At 48.3% G+C, this 19,707-nt stretch overlaps 1 protein-coding gene across 4 annotated transcripts in view; it reads left to right on the top strand.

Moving 5' to 3' along the window:
- LOC149372828 (proton-coupled zinc antiporter SLC30A1-like) overlaps positions 1 to 18,746 on the top strand; it is a 64,942-nt gene extending 46,196 nt beyond the window's left edge. For all 4 annotated transcript variants that reach the window (XM_089567366.1, XM_089567368.1, XM_089567365.1 and 1 more), the window contains exons 7-8: positions 1,237 to 1,419; positions 11,305 to 18,746. In XM_089567366.1, the coding sequence (XP_089423492.1) occupies positions 1,237 to 1,419; positions 11,305 to 11,568 (447 nt within the window). In that variant the 3' untranslated portion in view covers positions 11,569 to 18,746. The remainder of the gene's footprint in view (positions 1 to 1,236; positions 1,420 to 11,304) is intronic.
- The last annotated feature ends 961 nt before the right edge of the window (positions 18,747 to 19,707 follow it).

Raw genomic sequence — 19,707 nt, forward strand, 5'->3', positions numbered from 1 at the left:
TACTGCCAAGTCAGCTTCTACTGCCAAGTCAGCTTCTACTGCCAAGTCAGCTTCTACTGCCAAGTCAGCTTCTACTGCCAAGTCAGCTTCTACTGCCAAGTCAGCTTCCACTGCTAAATCAGCTTCCACTGCTAAGTCAGCTTCCACTGCTAAGTAGAAGAAGCATATGTAAAGGTACTGGAGAATGTATGTAGCGGCTGCACAGCCGCCATAGTCATTTATAGGAAATGTGATAAGATCCCAATCAGTTAGGAAGGGTGTCAGGCAGGGAGATGCAATCTCTCCGGTACTATTCACCGGCAGCTTAGAAGAGCTATTCCGAGAATTGTATTGGGAAGAGTTGGCGATAAATGTTAATGGAGAACACGTAATAATCTCCGTTTCATCAGTGACATTGCCTTGATAAGTAAATCAGGGGACGAATTGCAAAGTTTGATCGAGAGCCTAGATGGGAAAAACCAAAAGGTGGGCCTAAAAATTTATATTAAAAATTCAAGTAATTTTCAGCTGTCTCGTAAAGGCACAACAGCTTATGATAGGCAGTGAAGCATTGGAAGTGGTAAGAGAATACATCTTCTTGGGGCATGTAGTAAGCCCTGGCCCTTATCACGAGAGTGAAATAAATAACCAGGCGAATAAAAATGGGTGGCGTACATTTTGCAGGCACTGTCAGGTCATGAATAGCCCCTTACCATTTTCTTTCAAGAAGAAAGTATACAACAGTTTTGTCCTCCCGGTGCTCACCTATGGGGCGGAAACGTGGAGGTTAACGAAACGCTCGGAGAGCGCTGCGAGCTATGGAAAGGAAAATGGTAGTGTTAGGTGTTAGGATACATGAAGAGATCAGATGGGGCAGGGAACAAGCCCGAGTTCATGATATCGTAGTCGAAATCAAGAAAAAACTGTGCATGGGCAGAGCATGTAATACACAGCCGAGACATCCGATGGCCTCTTAACGTAGCGGAATGGATTCCAAGAGAGGGCAAGCGTAGCAGGGGGCGTTGGAGAGTTAGGTGGTCTGATGGGATTGAGTAGTTCGCGGGGATAAGGTGCCCGCAGCTGGCACAGCACAAGGTTAATTGGTGGGATATGGCGGAGGCATTTGTCTCCAGTGGACGGAGTTAACCTGGTGATCATGAAGTCAGCTTTTCCTCAACGCTCCTCCACCTATGCAGCGGCACTGATGAACATTAAAGAAAGGGCGAAATGCTGAACTGGCCTTGTGCGCATGCGCAGTTTCCGTCCATCCTGAACGTGCATGAGTTCCACCTGTGGCAGCTGACCAACACGCACCTGATCGCCACCGTTCACATCGTGTTCAAATCGCCCTCGGTGTATGCGGCCGTGGCCGACCGGCTCAACCGGTACCTGCACGAGCAGGGCATCACCTCCACCACGGTGCAGCCCGAGTTCTGCCACGTAAGTGCGCGACTTCCTATTATCTACTTGTTTTTTTTTTCACAGGGATAACTATGTGAATGACTCTCTATGAAAGGAAAGTCTGAGAGCCTTCCTTCTTTCATTGTGTCTGCTTTTCTTCAGGTCTGTTAATACGATGTCGATGTCAGAGACGAAATTTGCTGAATGGTTGAGAGAGGTCACTGGACCTTGTGACGTCATCACAACCTGCTTACTGTGGCAGGTGGCAATTAAATTTATGGTTGGTAGAGGTCGCTTGACCTCGTGGCGTCATCACAACCTGCCCACCGGGCTGTGAACAACCTAGATAGAGAAGATAAATCAAAGTCAGAAAAAGATGCGATGTGTGGGAACGTCGGCACCGTCACAGCGTAGCGGATATTTTCTACTGCAGCTAGCAGTCCGAATAAGGCGGTTAATGAACCGAAAATTGCAAAGGAACTGACGCAAACACACGCAGAAGTTGCAACAGAAGCCGCGACAAATGTTGAATCTAATTCTATCTCGAATTCCACTCTTAAGGTTACAAGGGTCCCCATAGTGGTCTATGGGGGTTTAACGCCTCAAAGCGACTCAGGCTATGACGGACGCCGTAGTGAAGGCTTTCGTAAATTTCGGCTACCTGGGGTTCTTTAACGTGCACTGACATCGCACAGAACACTGCCCTCTAGAATTTGGCCTCCATCAAAATTCGACCGCCGCGGCTGGGATCGAATCTGCGTCTTCCGGGTCAGAAGCCGAGCTCCATAACCACTGAGCCATCGCGGCGGCGGAGAGGAAGGGGTGAGGGGTGCTTATTGGGGGGCAACATGGAGAGACGACCGCCCCTTTTTGCCCTTCTTGCCCTGCTCCCCTTTCTCCTTGTTCTGCAAAGACAAGAACAAGCCTTATTGTCTTTGCTGTCTGCCTGACGTTCAAGTACAAAAGAAAACACATTACGGAAGCAACAGCGACACAGAGCGACATCCTGACGTTCTGCGCAAGAAGAAATGGCACAATGGACAATCTGAGAACAGGGATTTTTAATCGTTTTCGTGGTATGCACTGGTATACCACAAGTACACTGGTATGTGGGGTCGTGATACAGGCGGAACCACCCCAGTTGCTTTAAATATAATTTATCTCTGTCTACCTCAAGTCAAAGTCATTTTATTCAGGCAGCAGTAGATGCCTAGGAGGCAGACATAAAGGCAAATTAATGCCTGACTCAGTGACGGCCCCCTTCCCAAACACATCACTCAACAGCAGTTAGTCACATTGTTGAATAAACTTTCGATCAGTAATCACAAGGAAACACATTAAGGCAGCATAGCATACATGACTAATTCATATTGCGAGAAAACCAACAGCTAAAATAAATGACATGTAGTAATATGCAGAGGAAATAAAACAGTTCGTACCGTAAAACATCTTCGGTTGTTGTTCTTCGCGGTACGCACAAACGCCTGTACCGGCTCAACTTGCACTACCCGTAGGTTACATTGGATAATGCTGGCCATGCTTTGTTCAGCTAGCCTTCTGCGTAGTGTGGGCCGACCGTGCAAGTCAGGAATCGACGACGCTACATGCACCAATAAAAGAAATTTGGCTCACCTATAAGACGCCTATAAGACAGGATGCATCTATACGACAGCTTTGCCAGTACCCCAGGCAGTGGCCGGAGGTTGTTTATTGTAGAATTCTGGTCGAGCACACGTGGAAGAGAAAAGCAGCCTCACTGCAATTCATTCTCTATGGTTGGGAATGTTTTAAAGTTGTTTGGTAGTGCAGATAATATTATGAATGACTTCATATACGTGGTGTCGTCCTACCGTGTCGGGCTGTGTGAACTTTGCTGGTTTTTGGCTTGCTGGCAGTTCCGGAGGTGATGGTAGCCGATCAGTGGCATATTGCAAGATACATGACAGTCTGCTTTCGTCTCAGTTGCAGCCAAAAGGGCTTCCGCGTGATGGACTGCTAGTCGCCATTCTTAATTCTCCGTTGCATGTTTGGACCGCAAGCTCAGTTTTATAGAGCCATTTGCAGCCAGTACGCCACTCGCCAAATACAATCATTTCGTTCACCTGAAGGGAATAAAATTATAATCGACGACGCACTTCCATATTGCCTCTTTGCACTCAGGAAGGCCTTCCGGTTACCGTTCTGTATACACAGAGAGACTGTGCTGAATAGCATAGAGCTGCTCTCGTTTCTCGCGTCGTACTAGCCATAAAATTCAGGAGAGAGTGAAATAAAATTTTTGTTTCAGAACGCGGCAAAGTCGAAGTAAACACACTCAAGCTCACTAGGAGACACAATGACCCGCTTCGTTCTTATACTACGCTTCTTTTTTCTTTTTTTTATGCGCGATTTGGCGTTGTTACGACCCAACTTGAGACCCGCGATGATAACGGTGGCGGATTCAACAGCGGAAATTTCGAAGGTCGTTTGACCCCCAAGATGACCCCACCAAAAAGAATGACTAGCTGGGAAGTGGTCGATGGAGCTCTTCCCACGCTCGGCTCGGTGCCAACGACCTCCCCATCTAGAAGCCACTGTCGATGGACCGACGACAGGGGAAGAAAGGATGCTCCTCGTCTGAGAAGACCCGGAACGAAACAGAGGAAGCCAGCGCAGCTCCGGCCGCGGCGCCATCATGCCACACCTGTGTTCGATGGACACGAGCTGCTAACAGTATTGGTGCACCGCAGTGCGAAAGAGCTGCAGACTTACGTCTCCTCCTCGCCAGTTCCCACGGGTGGACTCTACAACAGGTGTCTTCGTTTCCTGTGTTGTGTAGTGCCGATCTTTGTGTCGCGATGAATTGCCGCCTGGTGAAAGGGCGGAGCCTTGGGCTATTTAACCTGCGCCCAAAGTGAGCACGAACGCTCTGGGCCCTGGGTAAAAGGCTCATCCAGTCGCTCGACGTCATGAACTCAATTTTTTTTTCTTTGCTCTCTTTTTCATTATGTAAATAAGTGTCTTAAATAAGTGCCATTAAACCTGCTTGTTTTCGTATCCCCAACCTTCGAAGCTTCAGACCGTTTCCCTCATCCCGGACGAGCCCCCATGGTGACGCAACAACTGGCCACGCTACCCGAGCCATGATAGCGTGCATATTGGCACGCATAAAAAGACGGGGCGTTCGCATTCCTGGCGTTTACAGCCACTGATTGAGTAGTTGCTCTTTAGGCGGGCTGTCGTGCACACCGGTTAGCTACGCTGCCTTGGCTCTTCCAGCCTGGTTTGGTATTGGGCATTCATTTTGTTCGGTCGCCAGTTTTCGAGTGTCGCGGGGTTTTTCAAAAATGCTCAGTGAAAGACGCCAAACATACTCAGCCTTTAGACAGGGTAAATTAGGCTCGGGTCCAGTGCTACAGGCTTTACCACCGCTAGCAGACGGTGATAGAATACGAGCTATAGGGAAGCGAGTGGAGCAAAACGCGACAAAAGTTTGGAAATCATCGCCCTATTTTTTTGTTATTCGCAGGTATCGACAAACAAATATTGCCGAATTACTTCCTCCCGTTCAGGCTCACTAGATATGAATGGACCAGCTGAAGGAGAACACCGTAAAATTCAATGAATTAAAAACTTCAGACTGTCGCATTTTGCCCCACCCCGTGGGGTATCATGCGACAGTGCATGCGGTAAAATGAGACGCTATTCCAAAATTAAGATATTACGCAGTTTTGCAGCAAATGCGCACCATGTTGGCAACATGGGCACAACGCAACCTTTGTGAGTCTAACAACTTGGAAAAAACTGCAATCAGACAGAGTTAATTTTGCCCCCCCCCCCCCCCCCCCCGCACACACACACACACACACACACAAACGCGCGCACGCGCGCACAGCAAATTCCTTCTGTGCCGTGTTTACCTAAGAAATCAATGAAGAGAGCTACCGGGGAGCGGGCTATAAGCAGCCGTCAAAGCTTCAATTACAAATCCGAAAACGAAAAGAATAGAAAGCAGGAAAGAGATCGTGTGTTGCATCGCCCGCGGAGACCACAGAATTCTGGATCCTGTTTGTGAACGCGGCAGCAGCCATCGCCCCCGGCGCAGATAACAGCGGCGCTCGTACATCAACCCTGCAGCATGTATATAAAGCGCCGTCCGCACGCAGAATTCGAGCGCTGTGCGAAAAAAAGAAAATTGCGGGTATAAAAAACACCCTCTCGCGCCGAAGCGCGATCCTTCCGCCGAGCGGCCTAGGTGGTTGCGAGAGCGAGAAATGAAAACAGAGAGAAAAACAAAACGAGAGGGAAGGGGGAGATGAAGGGAAGCAGCTGCTCCGAAAGGAAGAACTTGCTGATGTGCGCCTGAGAGCGGCCGATAAAGCGAAGGAGCAGTTAAACGTTAACGTTATATTTGCCCAAGGGTCTCCTCCGGCCGGTGGAAAGAGCAAAGGGTCGTTTCTCCGATCCAACAGCGCTGCTCGTCGCTGCTGTTGCGAGGTGTGTGGACCTGGCGACACGCGCACACATTACACGCAGTGCACACAACGCGCTCACGCACTTGCACACAGACGCAGCTGTTGTGCAGCAGTCCATCATGCTCATTCATCCTGACGCATTCTCTGCTCGGTGTTTATATTAAATTTTCTTTTTGTTCGTACCTGACGTCATTGCACTGTGACAGCTGGTGCACGTGCATGTACAAGTAGCTCCGATATGAAAGTGTACGGTCAGTTTGCACACAACAGCGAATTGTGTTATTACTTCTGCGCTGAAGTCGAAATTGTTTCGTAGACCGGCATTATCTGCTTAATAAGGAAAGCTATTTAGAACAAAGTAAAAACTGTGCTGTTCACTCATAAGGGTATATGTGTTGCGAACTTACGGGGCAATCGTTGGTCGAATGCTGATAATGCGGTAAATTGGTTTTTGAGGAAAGGAAATGGCCCAGTATCTGTCTCACATATCTCGGCGGGCGCCTGAACTGCTCTATTCCATATCGGAGCTGCTTGTACGTACCGTCAGCGTTAAATGAAAAGCGCACGCAAAAACATTAAAATATCAGCTGCTGGATGTTGAATACGGACAGGGTCCGTTAACACTACCAAAGGGTGGCCATAGCGTCTTCGGCGTGTGAAAATCAATTGCCTTAGTACTGAGACTCCCTCGACTGAAAACTCCGTTTGCTGTTCGCGTTTCACTTGTCTTGTTCGCGTTTCGTATGACGCGCTCTACACGTTCTGTGTGTGGCAGATAAATCGTCGTTTTTCCCGTATCGCGGGTGCCATGAATCCTTACATGGGCGTGCTTCAAAAATATCGTTTTACAGGAACGCCGTAATTCTCTAGCAGTCTAAGTGTGAAGACGTTGCTTTTGAGCCATTTCCTTGCGATGACGGCGAAACGCGCCCATCAAAGAGGAAGGATAAGTTGCTACCTCCTAGGTGCTGTCCATATATTCGCAGGCAGCGTTGTTTACCAACGCATTTAACAACCAAACGTACAGAACGCACTGAAACGGTGTGCCAGTCAAGGGTCAGTTGCTACGAAATACCATCCACAGACGACCAAGTTGTCCATTTGTAACCGGCAGCTAAGTTGACTACGTAGAAACAACTGCTTCTCTGGCATACATTTTTTTACAAGGCAGCATTTTTGCCAAGTTTAAACTCCAGTCATTAAACTTTAAAAAGTAGGAATTAAACCAGTCGCCCTCGCCAGTTGAAAATGAAGTTAGAATGTGTTGTAACGTGCGAAAACAGAACTTATGTCTGTATTTCATGAAGCTATAAGTTCTTGTCGTAGCGAGAGCGTTTTCTGTAGTACTGCGCGGCGGCTGTGTCGCAACAGGCTCTGTCGGGACGACGAAAATTCTGCAGTCGCGACAGCAGGAAAATATGCTGTAAAATAAAGAACCCGTCATTACGACAAGAATTCCTGACTCTGCAGCATATTTCCATTCCAAGTCAATACATCAGTTTCTGTCGTAACAAAAGAAAATACTACAACGCCGCGCGCTGCTGTTTATTGAGGAGAAAAACTCTCGCGCAGTTTTCACTGTAGCCAATGCAGCTGTTTATGCCATTGTGTTGACAGCGAGTCTGCACGAACAGATAGGCTTCAGAGAGAAGAGATTCGAATAAATTCAAATGACGAGATAAGTATTAGACGCCTCGCAGCAAGCTTGCACACTGGCAACAACCTACTTGAACCTGGATGTACAGCCGCGGGATCTCTGAATGCGTGGCAAAAATGAGGAAAGCAAGAAACGAGATATGTGAGACAGATACTGAGCCATTTCCTTTCCTCAAAACCAATTTACCAATTTACCAAGAAACATTCGGAAGCTGTGTTCGCTGTGCTCAAACGACCACGATGATATACAGCCGTCGTGTTGAGGAGTATACATCCACCTACCTTTTTATCTGCGAAGGAAGGAAGGAAAAACTTTATTTACACTAATGGTTTTTCCTGCCGTTTGGGGGCATCTTCAGAGACGTCTTGGTTCTACCCCCAGGAGCCTTCTCTGTCGAAGTCGTCCGCCTCTAATCAGTGGTCGGTTGCCCTCAGTCCAGGGCTCCGCTGGCCACTGCCGCCCGTTGAGCTCGCTGTACCAGACCTTGTTGGTCTTCACAGCGGTCGCTGGACAGCAGAGTCTCCCACTGCTCCGCACTCGGGTTTTGTATTTTGGGGACCACGAGTATGTTTTGGCAGGCCCATGTGATGTGGTATAGAGTAGGTTTTTCGTCGCACCAGGGACATTTGTCCGTGTATATCGTAGGGTGCATTTTGTTTAGGTTTGGGAAAGAGCCTGTTTGTAATTGTCTCCAAGTGACAGCTTCCTCTCTGCTGAGAGATTTGTGCGGCGGGGGATATCGCATTCTTCTGCCTCTGTAGTTTTGTAGTATGGCCGAGTATTCCCTGGGTGCTGGCGCGAGTTCCGTGGTCTCGTCGGATGCTGGGAAAGTAATGTATCCTCGAGCTATCCTGTCGGCCTCTTGGTTCCCTGCCACCCTCGTGTGCCCCGGTACCCACACAATTTTGTGTGGGATCTTGTCGTTTTGTTCTTCCTGGTTTTTAATTCTGTCGCTCGCTGCGAGGAGTATACGGAGTGCGTGACGACCTATCCTGCCATTCATGTAATTTCGGCAGGCTCTTTGAAAAATAATAACATGATAATAAGATGCATAAAACTGCATTTTGAGCTCCACGTAGTTCAAAGTTTTTGTAACTTGTACCGTAGCTTATAGTATTTGAACTTGCATAGTTATTTTCTCTCAGTTTAATAAGGAAGCCTCTTGTGGCAGACACGAACCGCCAGAGCTCATTTTCGTTTACGATGTGCATTTTCTTACCATACCATACCGTGCCATACCATACCGTGCCATACCATACCGTGCCATACCATACCATACCATACCATACCATACCATACCATACCATACCATACCATACCATACCATACCATACCATACCATACCATACCATACCATACCATATCAGCCTCTTCTTTTTTAATAAATTCTTTAATCGTGGAATACGAGGGTGCGTATACGGGCGTGTCCAAGCCAACAGAGGGCTTGTGGCGTACTGCTCGGTAGCATATGGGACACGTCAGAGCATAAGCCACTGTCAGCCATGAAACATAAATAATGTAGAACTAAGGTATGAACAGGAATCGAAATGAAGGGAAAAAAAGAAATCAAGCATACAAATCTAGGATACTAGACCACGTCTTTCGGACCGCCTGAAGAAAAAGCACTGATTGGCAACTCATTCAGAACACTTGGCACATAAAAAGCACGACGTACGTTCAACATGTCTAGTCTGCACTCTGGGCAAAATGAAACGATCACGCTAACACAGTGTTCGAGCAGGGACATATGGGAGGCAGAATTCATTATTCCACAGATACTTAAGAATAGCACTTTCTTTAAATAACAACGTGAATGAAGGCATACGAGAGCTCAGAAACAGACTGGAATTGTTGGTAATTGGCACACTTATACATCACAGCACGGGTTATAGATTTTAGTCAGCAATCAACCTTATTCCGCCAAAACGCTGAACAGTATTAAAAAGAACTAACTCCATGGCGCAGCACACTGTGTGCTAATGCATGTGCTGTCATTTACCTTAAAGGGCCACTGACCAGGGCCCGGACATTTTTGAAAAACAAGCCCACTGCATAGATGAGGCATCGAAGATAACCTCTGCAAAATACTAGAGCCATGCGCGCCCCGAAAAGCTGCGAAAATTCAAATCAAAGCCCGTTCGTTCTTTCCTTCCTTCAAAAACGGGCCCGGCCCACTACTCTGCACCCCGCTGACGTCAAGGGGGGCTACTTTCGCTAAAGGCACTCCATTGGTGCATCGTTCTGACTGACGGGAGAAGGTTGGGCGTAGCCTTGGCGTCGCGTCGTCTGCACAACGCTTTCCGCAGCGCCTTCTGTTCTGGCTCATGCCTACAAACCCGCATGAAGGAACAAAAAAAAAAAAACTGCGGAGGGAGCGTGCGGCGACAGCCTTGAACCCTAGCCATAAAAAGTAAAAAAAACAGTAAAACTGAGGGAGTTGGCTCGCCCCCCCCCCCCCCCCCCCCCCCGCCGTGATCCCGTCACGAGACGCTCTGCGTGCGCGCTCCCTTCTCAGTTTCTTTTCTTCTATGCGAGCCCCCCAAAACAAGGTTTTAATTAGTAGTGCAGCAGAGCCTTTCCCTCGCTCGCCCACTTGACCGCTCCGCACACATACCGCTTATCTTTCGTGCATCTTGCGTACGCCTTGACTCCAATGAATAACATATGCTTTGGAGCGGAGAAAAGACACAAACACACAGAACACAAACACGCATGGAGAAAAGCAAACGGGCGGTTGCCGGGTCCGCGCTTCGCCGTGTGTTTCGAACACAACCGACTTCCGCCCCTCCGCTCGTGAAACGGTGGGGAGGCCTAAAAGAAAATGAAAAGGTGGCTCGTTAACTGGGAATGACAAACAGATGTATGAAAGGATGCGCTCGCTAACAAGTCTAGGTGGTCGAGCCGATCGCGCCTCTCGATCGTTCAGTGTGCGGAGAAAATGCAAAAACCAAGAAAAGAATTCTATTGAAGGCGGGGCCATGACGTCGCCCTGTGACGCACTCCACAGACACCACGCCTCCGGCTTACACCGGAGAAGGAAGGGGTGATTTTGCCTTGCCGAGCCTACTCGACGAGGAGCGGGAGAGAAAAATTTCGAGGAGGGAATGGAAGGAGAGGAGGCTCGCTCAAAGTGAGGTAGAGAGTGTCTGCTGGCCGCGGGTGGGCAGGGGGCCTTTAAACAAACAGGGCATAATGTTTTAATGGAGCACAGCAGACACGCTATTTTGCTTAGCCGTTCACAAGCGTTAGCCAAGTGACTTTCCAAGGCATGCTGGAATCGAAACGAACTCCCAGATAATGTTTGCTTTGTTTTGTTCTCTAATGTGCATATTGCGCACATGGATTGTCGCTTCTGCCGGGCGTCACCCTACAAGCCCACTTGTGGCTTTGGTGTACCGATACGAGTATGTAAATATTACATGAATAAAGCTTACTATTAATATTATGTTTCTACAATGTATTTTATTTTAAACAGTGTATTTTCCTTATAATTTGTATTTCAGTGTGTGCACTTACATTTTATTGCCTTTACTTTTCTACCATCGATTTTTCCGGGCCTCTTGGTCTTGACAGGCGATCGGGCCACCATGCGTTACTTACAAGCCGCACTAAGGAGACGCAATACTTCTGAATGACGGAAAGTTGGGCGAATCGGCTGGAAGTTAACATTGCTGCAACAGCACTAAACACAGCGAGCAGAGGAAAGTCAAGACAGCACAGCGCTGTGTCGCCCTGCCTTTCCTCTGTTCGTCGTCCCCGTTACGCCCTCAGTACCTCACGTGCCGCCTGTCTGTGTTGTTTCCACACTCGCAGGCGACGCACACGGGTTCCCAGTGCATCCTGCAGTGCTCCCAGGCCAAGCACTGCGGATCGCTTACCTGCTGCGGCCGCCACGCCGACTCGGAGGCCGAGCTGCGTCGGCGAAGCGTCGCCACCACTGCCACAGCGACGACGAGCGACTTCCTGCTGGCCGTGCCGCCTAGCTCGGCGGTTAGTCCCACCAGGGCATCCTCGGTCATCAGCCTGGACAGCCAAGTGCTTTGCGAACTGGGCGGACTCAAAGAGACGGACCTCTAGCCATGAAACAGATCTCTTTACGAGGCGCCCTTGAGGCCCTGCTCTAGGAGGAAACGAAGGGAACGGTTTCCCGACCGGGCGGGCCATTCCTTGCAGATAGAATGCAGGGATCGAAGAGGCCAGTCGCGTTCTGGGCTGCACCAGGCGTCAGGGCCGTGCACTACACTGTGTGGATGCAGGAGTGGGTGGTGAGTTCTCCGATGCCGATAAGTTTCAGTCGCCTTTGAAAGCGAGAGTCAACACAACAGTACAAAAGAGACTGGATGAGATGCGAGAGCGTCCGGCGGTTTCCTCCTTTGTTCCTGCTACTGGACGAAGTCGACCAGTAAACGAACTGCTCTTTGGTACTCCAAAACATACGAAGTCACAGTGGGTGTTTATGTACATAATTATGGTATAGTATAGCAAGCGTTTAGCGGTGGACTGCAGAGGTCAAGGGATGTTCTTTATTACATGGGAGTGACCAGTTGGTGCTTCAGCCGCAAATTGGCTGTGCGTAAAACGCCCGATTTTGCGAGTCTTTTTGACGAGTTACATGCCGAGAGGTGATCGAATGGGGATTGTGATGCCTGGTGCTTCTGCGGCATGACGCCGGTACGGTCGACGTCGTCCACGAAAGAAGCCAAGGTGACAGCTGTGAGCTGGGTCTGCTACGCAGCACCTTCACTCATTCGAATGGGGTCAAAAGGGACGCCGCAAGCTTCATCGCCAGCACTGAAAGAGCTGGCCGCAGCACAAGCGTCCATGCAGTGCTGAGAAACCTTGGCATTGTTAATCCGGACAGCGTAGGAGGCGCCTTCCACAGCTGTATAATTTTGCGGCCTCCTGTGGAGTTTCTCCGAGTGGCCTGCAAACCTTCTAGTCATGGAGACACCCGCCATATACTGTTCACTGACCACTCACTCTGTGAACGTGCTCAGAGAAGATGAAGACTACTGCTGTATGAGTGACAGGCTGTCTGGACTTGAAGAAAAGTTTTCTTCTGTGGCCAAGTATAAGCTATAAACTGGTTGCAGCACTCCGGAGCGCTATTCAAGCCGTCAGCACTGTCTCGACCGCGAACGTTACCTGACGCAAAGCATATACGTACTCTTCAGCCAAAAGCAACCAACCCACCTCAACCTTGCTCAGTATACTGTGTCGCAGTTCTCTTAAGATTGCATTCCGCCGCGGCATGTGCTTTCCTGTTTATCCTGCTCCTATCATCGTGGAGATGAAAATAGCGCCACGATTTTTTTTTTTTTTTGTTAAGGAAGAAAAGGCAAGGCCTCGCGTTTTACGGGCTGATTCTTTATACTGGCCTGTTTCGTAGTTTTACTCATATACCTCCCCCTTCCTCCATCGTTATTTGCCTTCCTAACACGTTACTGCTTTGAAGGGAGTTCAGATCATCCGGAGGGGTGTAACTGGGGTGTCGGGGCTGAGCATACACCCTTAATGTGCGCGCCTTTTATGACTCTCTTTCAGTTGTGAGGCAGCGCTTATAACTTGTTCAGTCTCTGTTGCTTGTCTCGTCTTTGCTGCGCTGTGATCGTTACAAAAGTGATACATACATATGCTCAAAATTTGTGCATAAGCGAGTTTGCGGCGTGCACCAATTTTTTTCTTGTTTTGCTCAATATATAAAGAACGAATTGCCTCCTTTTTAAACGTTCAAAATCTTAGTCACGTGAACTGGTTCCGCACCCTGCTTTATTTTTCATGTGTGCCAAGAGTAGCGCGCTGCATTCGAATTAAGATCACTGTTCAGTATCAAATCTGTCTACCAACCCTTGTTACCATGCAGAGTCCTTTGATCGTTACTCATGTTAATATATATTGCTCTTGATGCTAGCGATATTGTTGCATCGCAGACGCGTTCAAAAGAGATGATGTAGTAGCGGAACGCTGCATGTGTGACCCGTGATTGCATGTTCTGCAAACGGCAGCCATGCTGTCATATGCTTGCCTACTGATTGCCACGGCTATCTTATCAGTGTGTATAGTTGGCACAAGGCAGGCGGCAGACATCTAAGAAAGCGCTTCGAAGATGTAACCCATGCAGAGACACACGAGTATAGCAGTCTCCCTCGTCAAGGACCTACTGTGCGACCTCTTCCTTAGCAGCAGCTGTAGAAGCTTCCGGCAGTAGCAGCTTAAATGACAGGTCAGTGGTTGCTTGAGCACCTCGCCTTCGGCAATCCGCTCTCTCCTGTAATCATAAACGACGGAATTCGCCACTCTACTGGAGTGGTGTTGCGGACCTCATCTGTACTCAATGTCTGCTGAATTTCATATACCGTATATGGAAGCGCAACTGTCGCTGTAATTCGCAGCGAGTGATAGCACTTATTGGGCACAATTTTTTTTCTTCGATATTTAATACGCTGAGCCGTTCGAGCCATCGGATGTGCAGGAAGCTCACAGTCGATAAAGACTGAGGGCCCGTTTTGCTTTCTCAGATAAAGAATGGTTTGCATTCTGTAAACAAAAGAGGAACACGGGCTAGGAGAAAAGTCCTGCTCTCATTCTTTCCGCAGAAAGTGCCTCAAACATAGCTGCAGCTGGCTGCGCTGAGACTTCGCCGAAACGTTGGGCACTTCCTGCTCTCTATGCGGAAGTGTTGTGCTGCACCAAGTTTGAACTTATTGGAACTGATAATAAAAGCTCACGCCTGTAACACTCCGAGGCGTTCGGTTGCCAATACCTGCGCTTCAACCTGTAAGAGCTCTTCCTTGTTTCATCTGCCCGCCAAACTGTGCCGCCCCCTTCTGTTTGCTTTGTGTCTAAGGCTGACGCCGGACCCTGCTAATTGCAGATCTATAGAAGAGCCATTTAGTCGATGCAGATGGGTTGATGCGATGATGATGATGGTGACTAGCTCTTCTAGGCTCGATGGCTCGCTTGTGCTGCCCGATGTAGCGAAAAGACGAGAGGCCGATAAAGAACGTAGTCCGCGGTCTGACTACATCCAGGTGGCGCCGGAGTGTTGTAAGAACTAGAGTGCCTGGCCCATAGATGCGTGGAGCATATTTGTATTTATCTGGGAGATTCCTTACTATTTTATAGTAAGTTGGTTTAAATTCGTGTTGTAAGAATGTTTCTTGAGCGCTGTACATTCAACATTGGCCAGTAGCATGATATCTCTACATCATTTGCCACCTGAGTTCGTTAATTGTTTCATTCCCACACTACAGCAGCTTTGACTGCATGACGTAAACTTCTTACGCCGAATTCGAGCACTTACTACCTTAAATGAAATATCCTCCACCTTGGTGGTTTCTCCTAAATCATTCGACTCGCACCGTTTCCGCTTCGCCCTACCATCTGTTGATAGAGCGACTGCCCAACTGCAGAGTTTCTCAGTAAGCTGTATTGTTTTTCTTTGTAGCCGTATCGCTGCGCTCAAGTGGCTGCTAATGAGTAATTACTTTGAAATTGCTGCTTAACCTCCAGTTTAACACAACGTTTCTGTGACAATGACAGCAATCATCATCAACATCAGCCTGACTACGCCCACTGCAGGGCAAAGGCCTCTCCCATGTCTCTCCAATTAACCCTGTGGCCACCGTATTCCCGCAAATTTCTTAATCTCATCCGCCCATTGAACTTTCTGCCGCCCCCTGCTACGCTTGCCGTCTCTTGGAATCCACTCCGTTACCCTCAAGGACCAGCGGTTATCTTGCCTTCGCATTACATGCCATGCCCAAGCCCACTTCTTCCTCTTGATTTCAATTATAAAAAAAAAATAGGATAAGTGAAGTCAGGTGAGGCCCTTGTTCATTTGAACAAGCGGACGCTCCAGTTTTGAAAGGACGCCATAAGTACAGTTAACACTGCCCAATTTTCGTTCTCAGTAAAATTCGGCTGCCTTTTCTTGGCTGTATTCAGTCGTTCGTTGGGCGCCAAAAGGCGTATTTAATGCTGAAGAATTTGGTCGTCTATCTGTTCTCGCTTCGGCGAGCGCGGCTTCGGCCGCTTGTCTGTTTTTATGCGAAGCATACTAAAATAGCCCAACCCAGCTCCTCGAGCGCGGCGGTGTCGTTACCATTGACCTTTCGTGACCTCCATGTCATACCACGTGGTGCGTGACGTCACAGCAGATGAGAAACGGGGGCCCAGCTCGCGCCGTCGCGCGAGGCGTCGCGACCAATGAGGACCACGTGATGCTTGACGTAACGACATAGGAGAAACGGGGCCCCAGCTCGCGCCGTCGCGCGAGGCGTCGCGACCAATGTGTTTCCTGCTTCTGCCGCTAGGTACGCTGTAGTGAACACGTGATGCTGGAGCGGCGGTATACAAAGGGGTGCGCCTGCCTCTGCTAGACGTACACGGGATAGAGATGCCTCCTGGAGACAGGGCTGCTCGTTGGAATGAGAAGCAAAAATTGCGGCGTGCTACAGAGACTGATGAAGAGCGTGAAGAACGTCTAGCCAAGCGGCGTGCTCGATATGCAACTCGGCGACAATATGCTTCGCATCTGACTAGGCTTAACCTAAGCTAAGCCTCAGCCATTTTTTGAGCAGCGTCCGCTCCGGCGGACGCAGTTGTTGCTGCGACGCGCGTCTTTTCTTTCCTTTTTCTCTTTCCTCTGATATCTTAACTCTCCTCTATCTGCACGTGGCAGCGGTGGTGGCTTGGCTCGAGCCAGTAGGCAGGCCCGTGCAATTTCCTTTTCATCCTTCTCTCAGTCACAACAACACAACAACAACAACAACTGAAAATGAGAATTTTGCTGAACTCGATTCAAATTCGTGACGTTGAGAATGAGGTGAGAGAATTAAGGACTCCCCGATCACTGGATAGAAGTGGGTGGCGATGTAGCCTAGTAGCTCTGAAGACGAAAAATAGTTAACGGCGCCGCAGTTTGCACGTGAATATGGCCATTGGCGGTGAATCCCATTTTTTGGCTTTTTGTGGCTTATAAAAGCTCAGTTTTCAATTAAAGTACAGTCTTCTTGTCATTTGGTCGCGATAATCAGTCGAGGCCAACTTCAATTTGTCCTCAGACTCCCTTTAAAGACCAGACTCGCTGAATTCTTTCTTAGCGCTAGCTGACAAAGAGCCCCCCAAGGAAAGTAGGTAATATGGACAGAGATAAGGAGGAAGGAAAAATAAAAAAAATGCATCATGCGATGACCAGTGCGTGCAAACAAAACGGCATGTAAGTGGTGTTTACGTCATCCGCGTATATCTGTTGCGAAAGATGGATATGTGCAAGTGTTGCGCAACCAAAGGTTAACACAGCGGTTGTAAGCGCCTGAAATAGTGCGTCATGCATAAATTAACGGCTACTTCGCAATTGGTGCGTACACGACGGTGCGCACCGCTGGAGATTTTTGCAGGCGTTATTAGCGCTTGGATTTGAGCACAAGCCCTGTGCAGAGAAACTCAGACAAGCTGTTTCCAGTTCAGCCGCGCTGTAGCTACTGTATTTCGTTTTCTTCCAACTGCGCCCGTCCCCTTGAAACTATTTGTAATGAGACGCAACAATGGAGAGACATGGGAGAGGCCTTTTTCCTGCAGTGGGCGCAGTCAAGCTGATGATGATTATGACTATGATAATGATGATGATGCGACAATGCTTATCGGAGACTAACTGTTGCGGTTCCCTTCATATGAGGGCGTTTGCAATCAATAGTCGATTGGCAGGCGGGCGCTAACCGATTTCTGCAAAGCAGTGCTGGGAATCTCTTCTCCTATAGCGACAGCTTTCTCCAGCGTGAGGTGCTAAATGTAACCTCACGTTGATTAACAGAGGGAATGGAACGAAGTGTGGGTCAGCACTGATGGGAGAACTTATTTTCCTAAAGCGTGGTACTGCTCGAAAAGTGTACAACTGAATGGTCTCAATCGCAAAATATGGCAAACAACATCTGCGTGACCTTGGGATGGGCTTTGTTTTTCTTATTTCTTGAAGGAACGATGTTTATTTTATGACTACGTAATATGCCAGTGCCGTTGCCAGGATAACTGGTCGTGCAGCCGCGAGCGTTGTAATATCCCATCGCGTACAGTCAGGACGCACCGCTCCGAAATAGCAAAAGGCTTGCAAACTTCGACTGCGCTACAAGTTTTGCCAGGGCATTAGCCACCCTTTTGGTGCGAGGTATTACGAAGTCGCTCGCGCTAATTCAAGGCCTGATGAGAAACTGAGTCGAAGGCCGCTTTGATGTCCAAGAAAACAGCAACCGGCGTACGCTCACAATGGAGGTGCTGTTCAAATGAAGGTACAAGGGCAATGACATTGTCAATCGATGACCTGTTTGTCCATATCTAAGACAGTGACATTTTAAGAGCATTAGTGTCATTTTTATCGCCACTTGAAAAGTTCACACTCAAATTCCAGTACCAGAATCTATCTCTTCATTATATCTATATCTTTATTAGGCGTTGGTGTCAGTACTTCGCAACTTTTCTTTATCTCGTTTTGTTTTTACTTGTTTTCCTCTTCTGTGCAACTTTGCCGTACTCTTTTTAAGCCTTATTCGGCCCCGATCCCCATTCCCTACAAAGAGTAGCATGTCGAAGAGATTAGCACACCGGCTGAAATGTATGCTTTTTTTTTTTCGAGCTATCTCTCTGCCTTTGTTTCATTTTTCGCGGATTCAAAAGTCTCTGAGGGTGGACGTCCGGGCAACAGCGAGCCGGACAGAAGCTCGCCAGTAGATTGCTTATATTTTTGCAATATTATTGTACTTTTTTGCTTATAACCGCGTCATAAGCTCGCAAGAAGGGCGGTAGGTCTCTTTCAAGTCCGTTAAAAAAAAACGCAGAAACTCGCGACGGTCGCTAAGCTTTTGTTTAGAATTAACTGAGATGTCCAGAAGTGATTTCTTCCTCCCCTTCTTCAAGTTTTTTTTTTTTTAATTGCAGCGCTTGCTTCTTACTCGGGATCATGGCTCAGCACGAAATTGTCCTCAGGTTCGCGGACGCGTACACGTGCATACTCGGCAGGCACTGCCGTGATGAAAGACGGATGTAACGTTCGTGCCTTTGCGAAGCTGTTCGCCCTGGAAGGGGCGGTGTTTTTATTGCTTTCTACGAAAAGCGCTACGTTCTCACTGTTTCGCCGCTGCTTTCGAGCTTCTGTGTCGACAAGCCTACACGCGCTTGAATAAGTGCTCAACCTTACGCTGTGATATGTGTATGAACGCGACAGAGCAGCTGTTTCGAAATAAATGAATTACAAACACGAATGTTTCTTATTCAGTCACTGCGCTGTGGACGAAAGCACGTTTGCGTACTGACGCGCAAATGGTGAATGCAGACATACAGTTCAGCGGTGGTGTGCAAGATTGGGTTCGAACTAGTCGATATCTACAAAATATTTATTTGTTTTTGTTTCGTGGTTAGTGCAGCCACTGCACTCTGCAGTTTGGAGAAGTTTACCAAGGAGTTCTTCACAAGAAACGCTTTGACCACAGGACAAACACGTCGTACATCGTTGGGATTACGTAACGTATGGCATCGATGAGGGGCCTGATGCACATAGAGCTTCCGAGTCGGAATCCATTAACAACCGTGCACAGTCCAAGTTATGCTGAGGAGGAACGCATCTGATACTGGACTGGAGAATCCTATACGACTGACACTCATCAGCCGTTTATTTATTAAGCATGTTTCAGAACGCTATATTTGCCCGTTTCTTCGGTCATTCGCTTAGGAAATGCAAGCGACGACTACTGAACACGCAGTTTACCCAGGTGACTGTTGATGTGCCCGGTATACATTTTAATCTCTTTCAAACCTGCCTCTATGTCGTGACTTGTGCGTTATTCTTCCAACACGCGCCCCTTCCTCACTGCCGTAAAGTATTAGAGTTCTTCACACAGCGAAAGTTTTTATTTTTTTTTTAATGCAAGAACATTAGACGCGTTATCGAGAAATAAATGCGCCTCCGGTCACACAGTTTCCAGGACATAAATTGACTTCACCAGACCGGAAGTCACAACTGTATGCTTCGGTACACAATTCATTGCGTCCGTGTCGCCTCCTCTAGACACCTTCGCGGCAACATCTAACCACCAGATAGATGACCCGAAGAGATGTCTGGTTGAGTGCACAGACGCGTAGGGGTCCGCATATCAGCCACGAAAGAATGACACAAAACGCGCTGTAAAGGCACCACCAGTTTCTAATGTTATCGCATGGCTAACA

The sequence above is a fragment of the Amblyomma mixtum genome, chromosome 1 (genome assembly GCF_055824585.1).
Source record: "Amblyomma mixtum isolate Tamu chromosome 1, ASM5582458v1, whole genome shotgun sequence".
NCBI lineage: Eukaryota > Metazoa > Arthropoda > Arachnida > Ixodida > Ixodidae > Amblyomma > Amblyomma mixtum.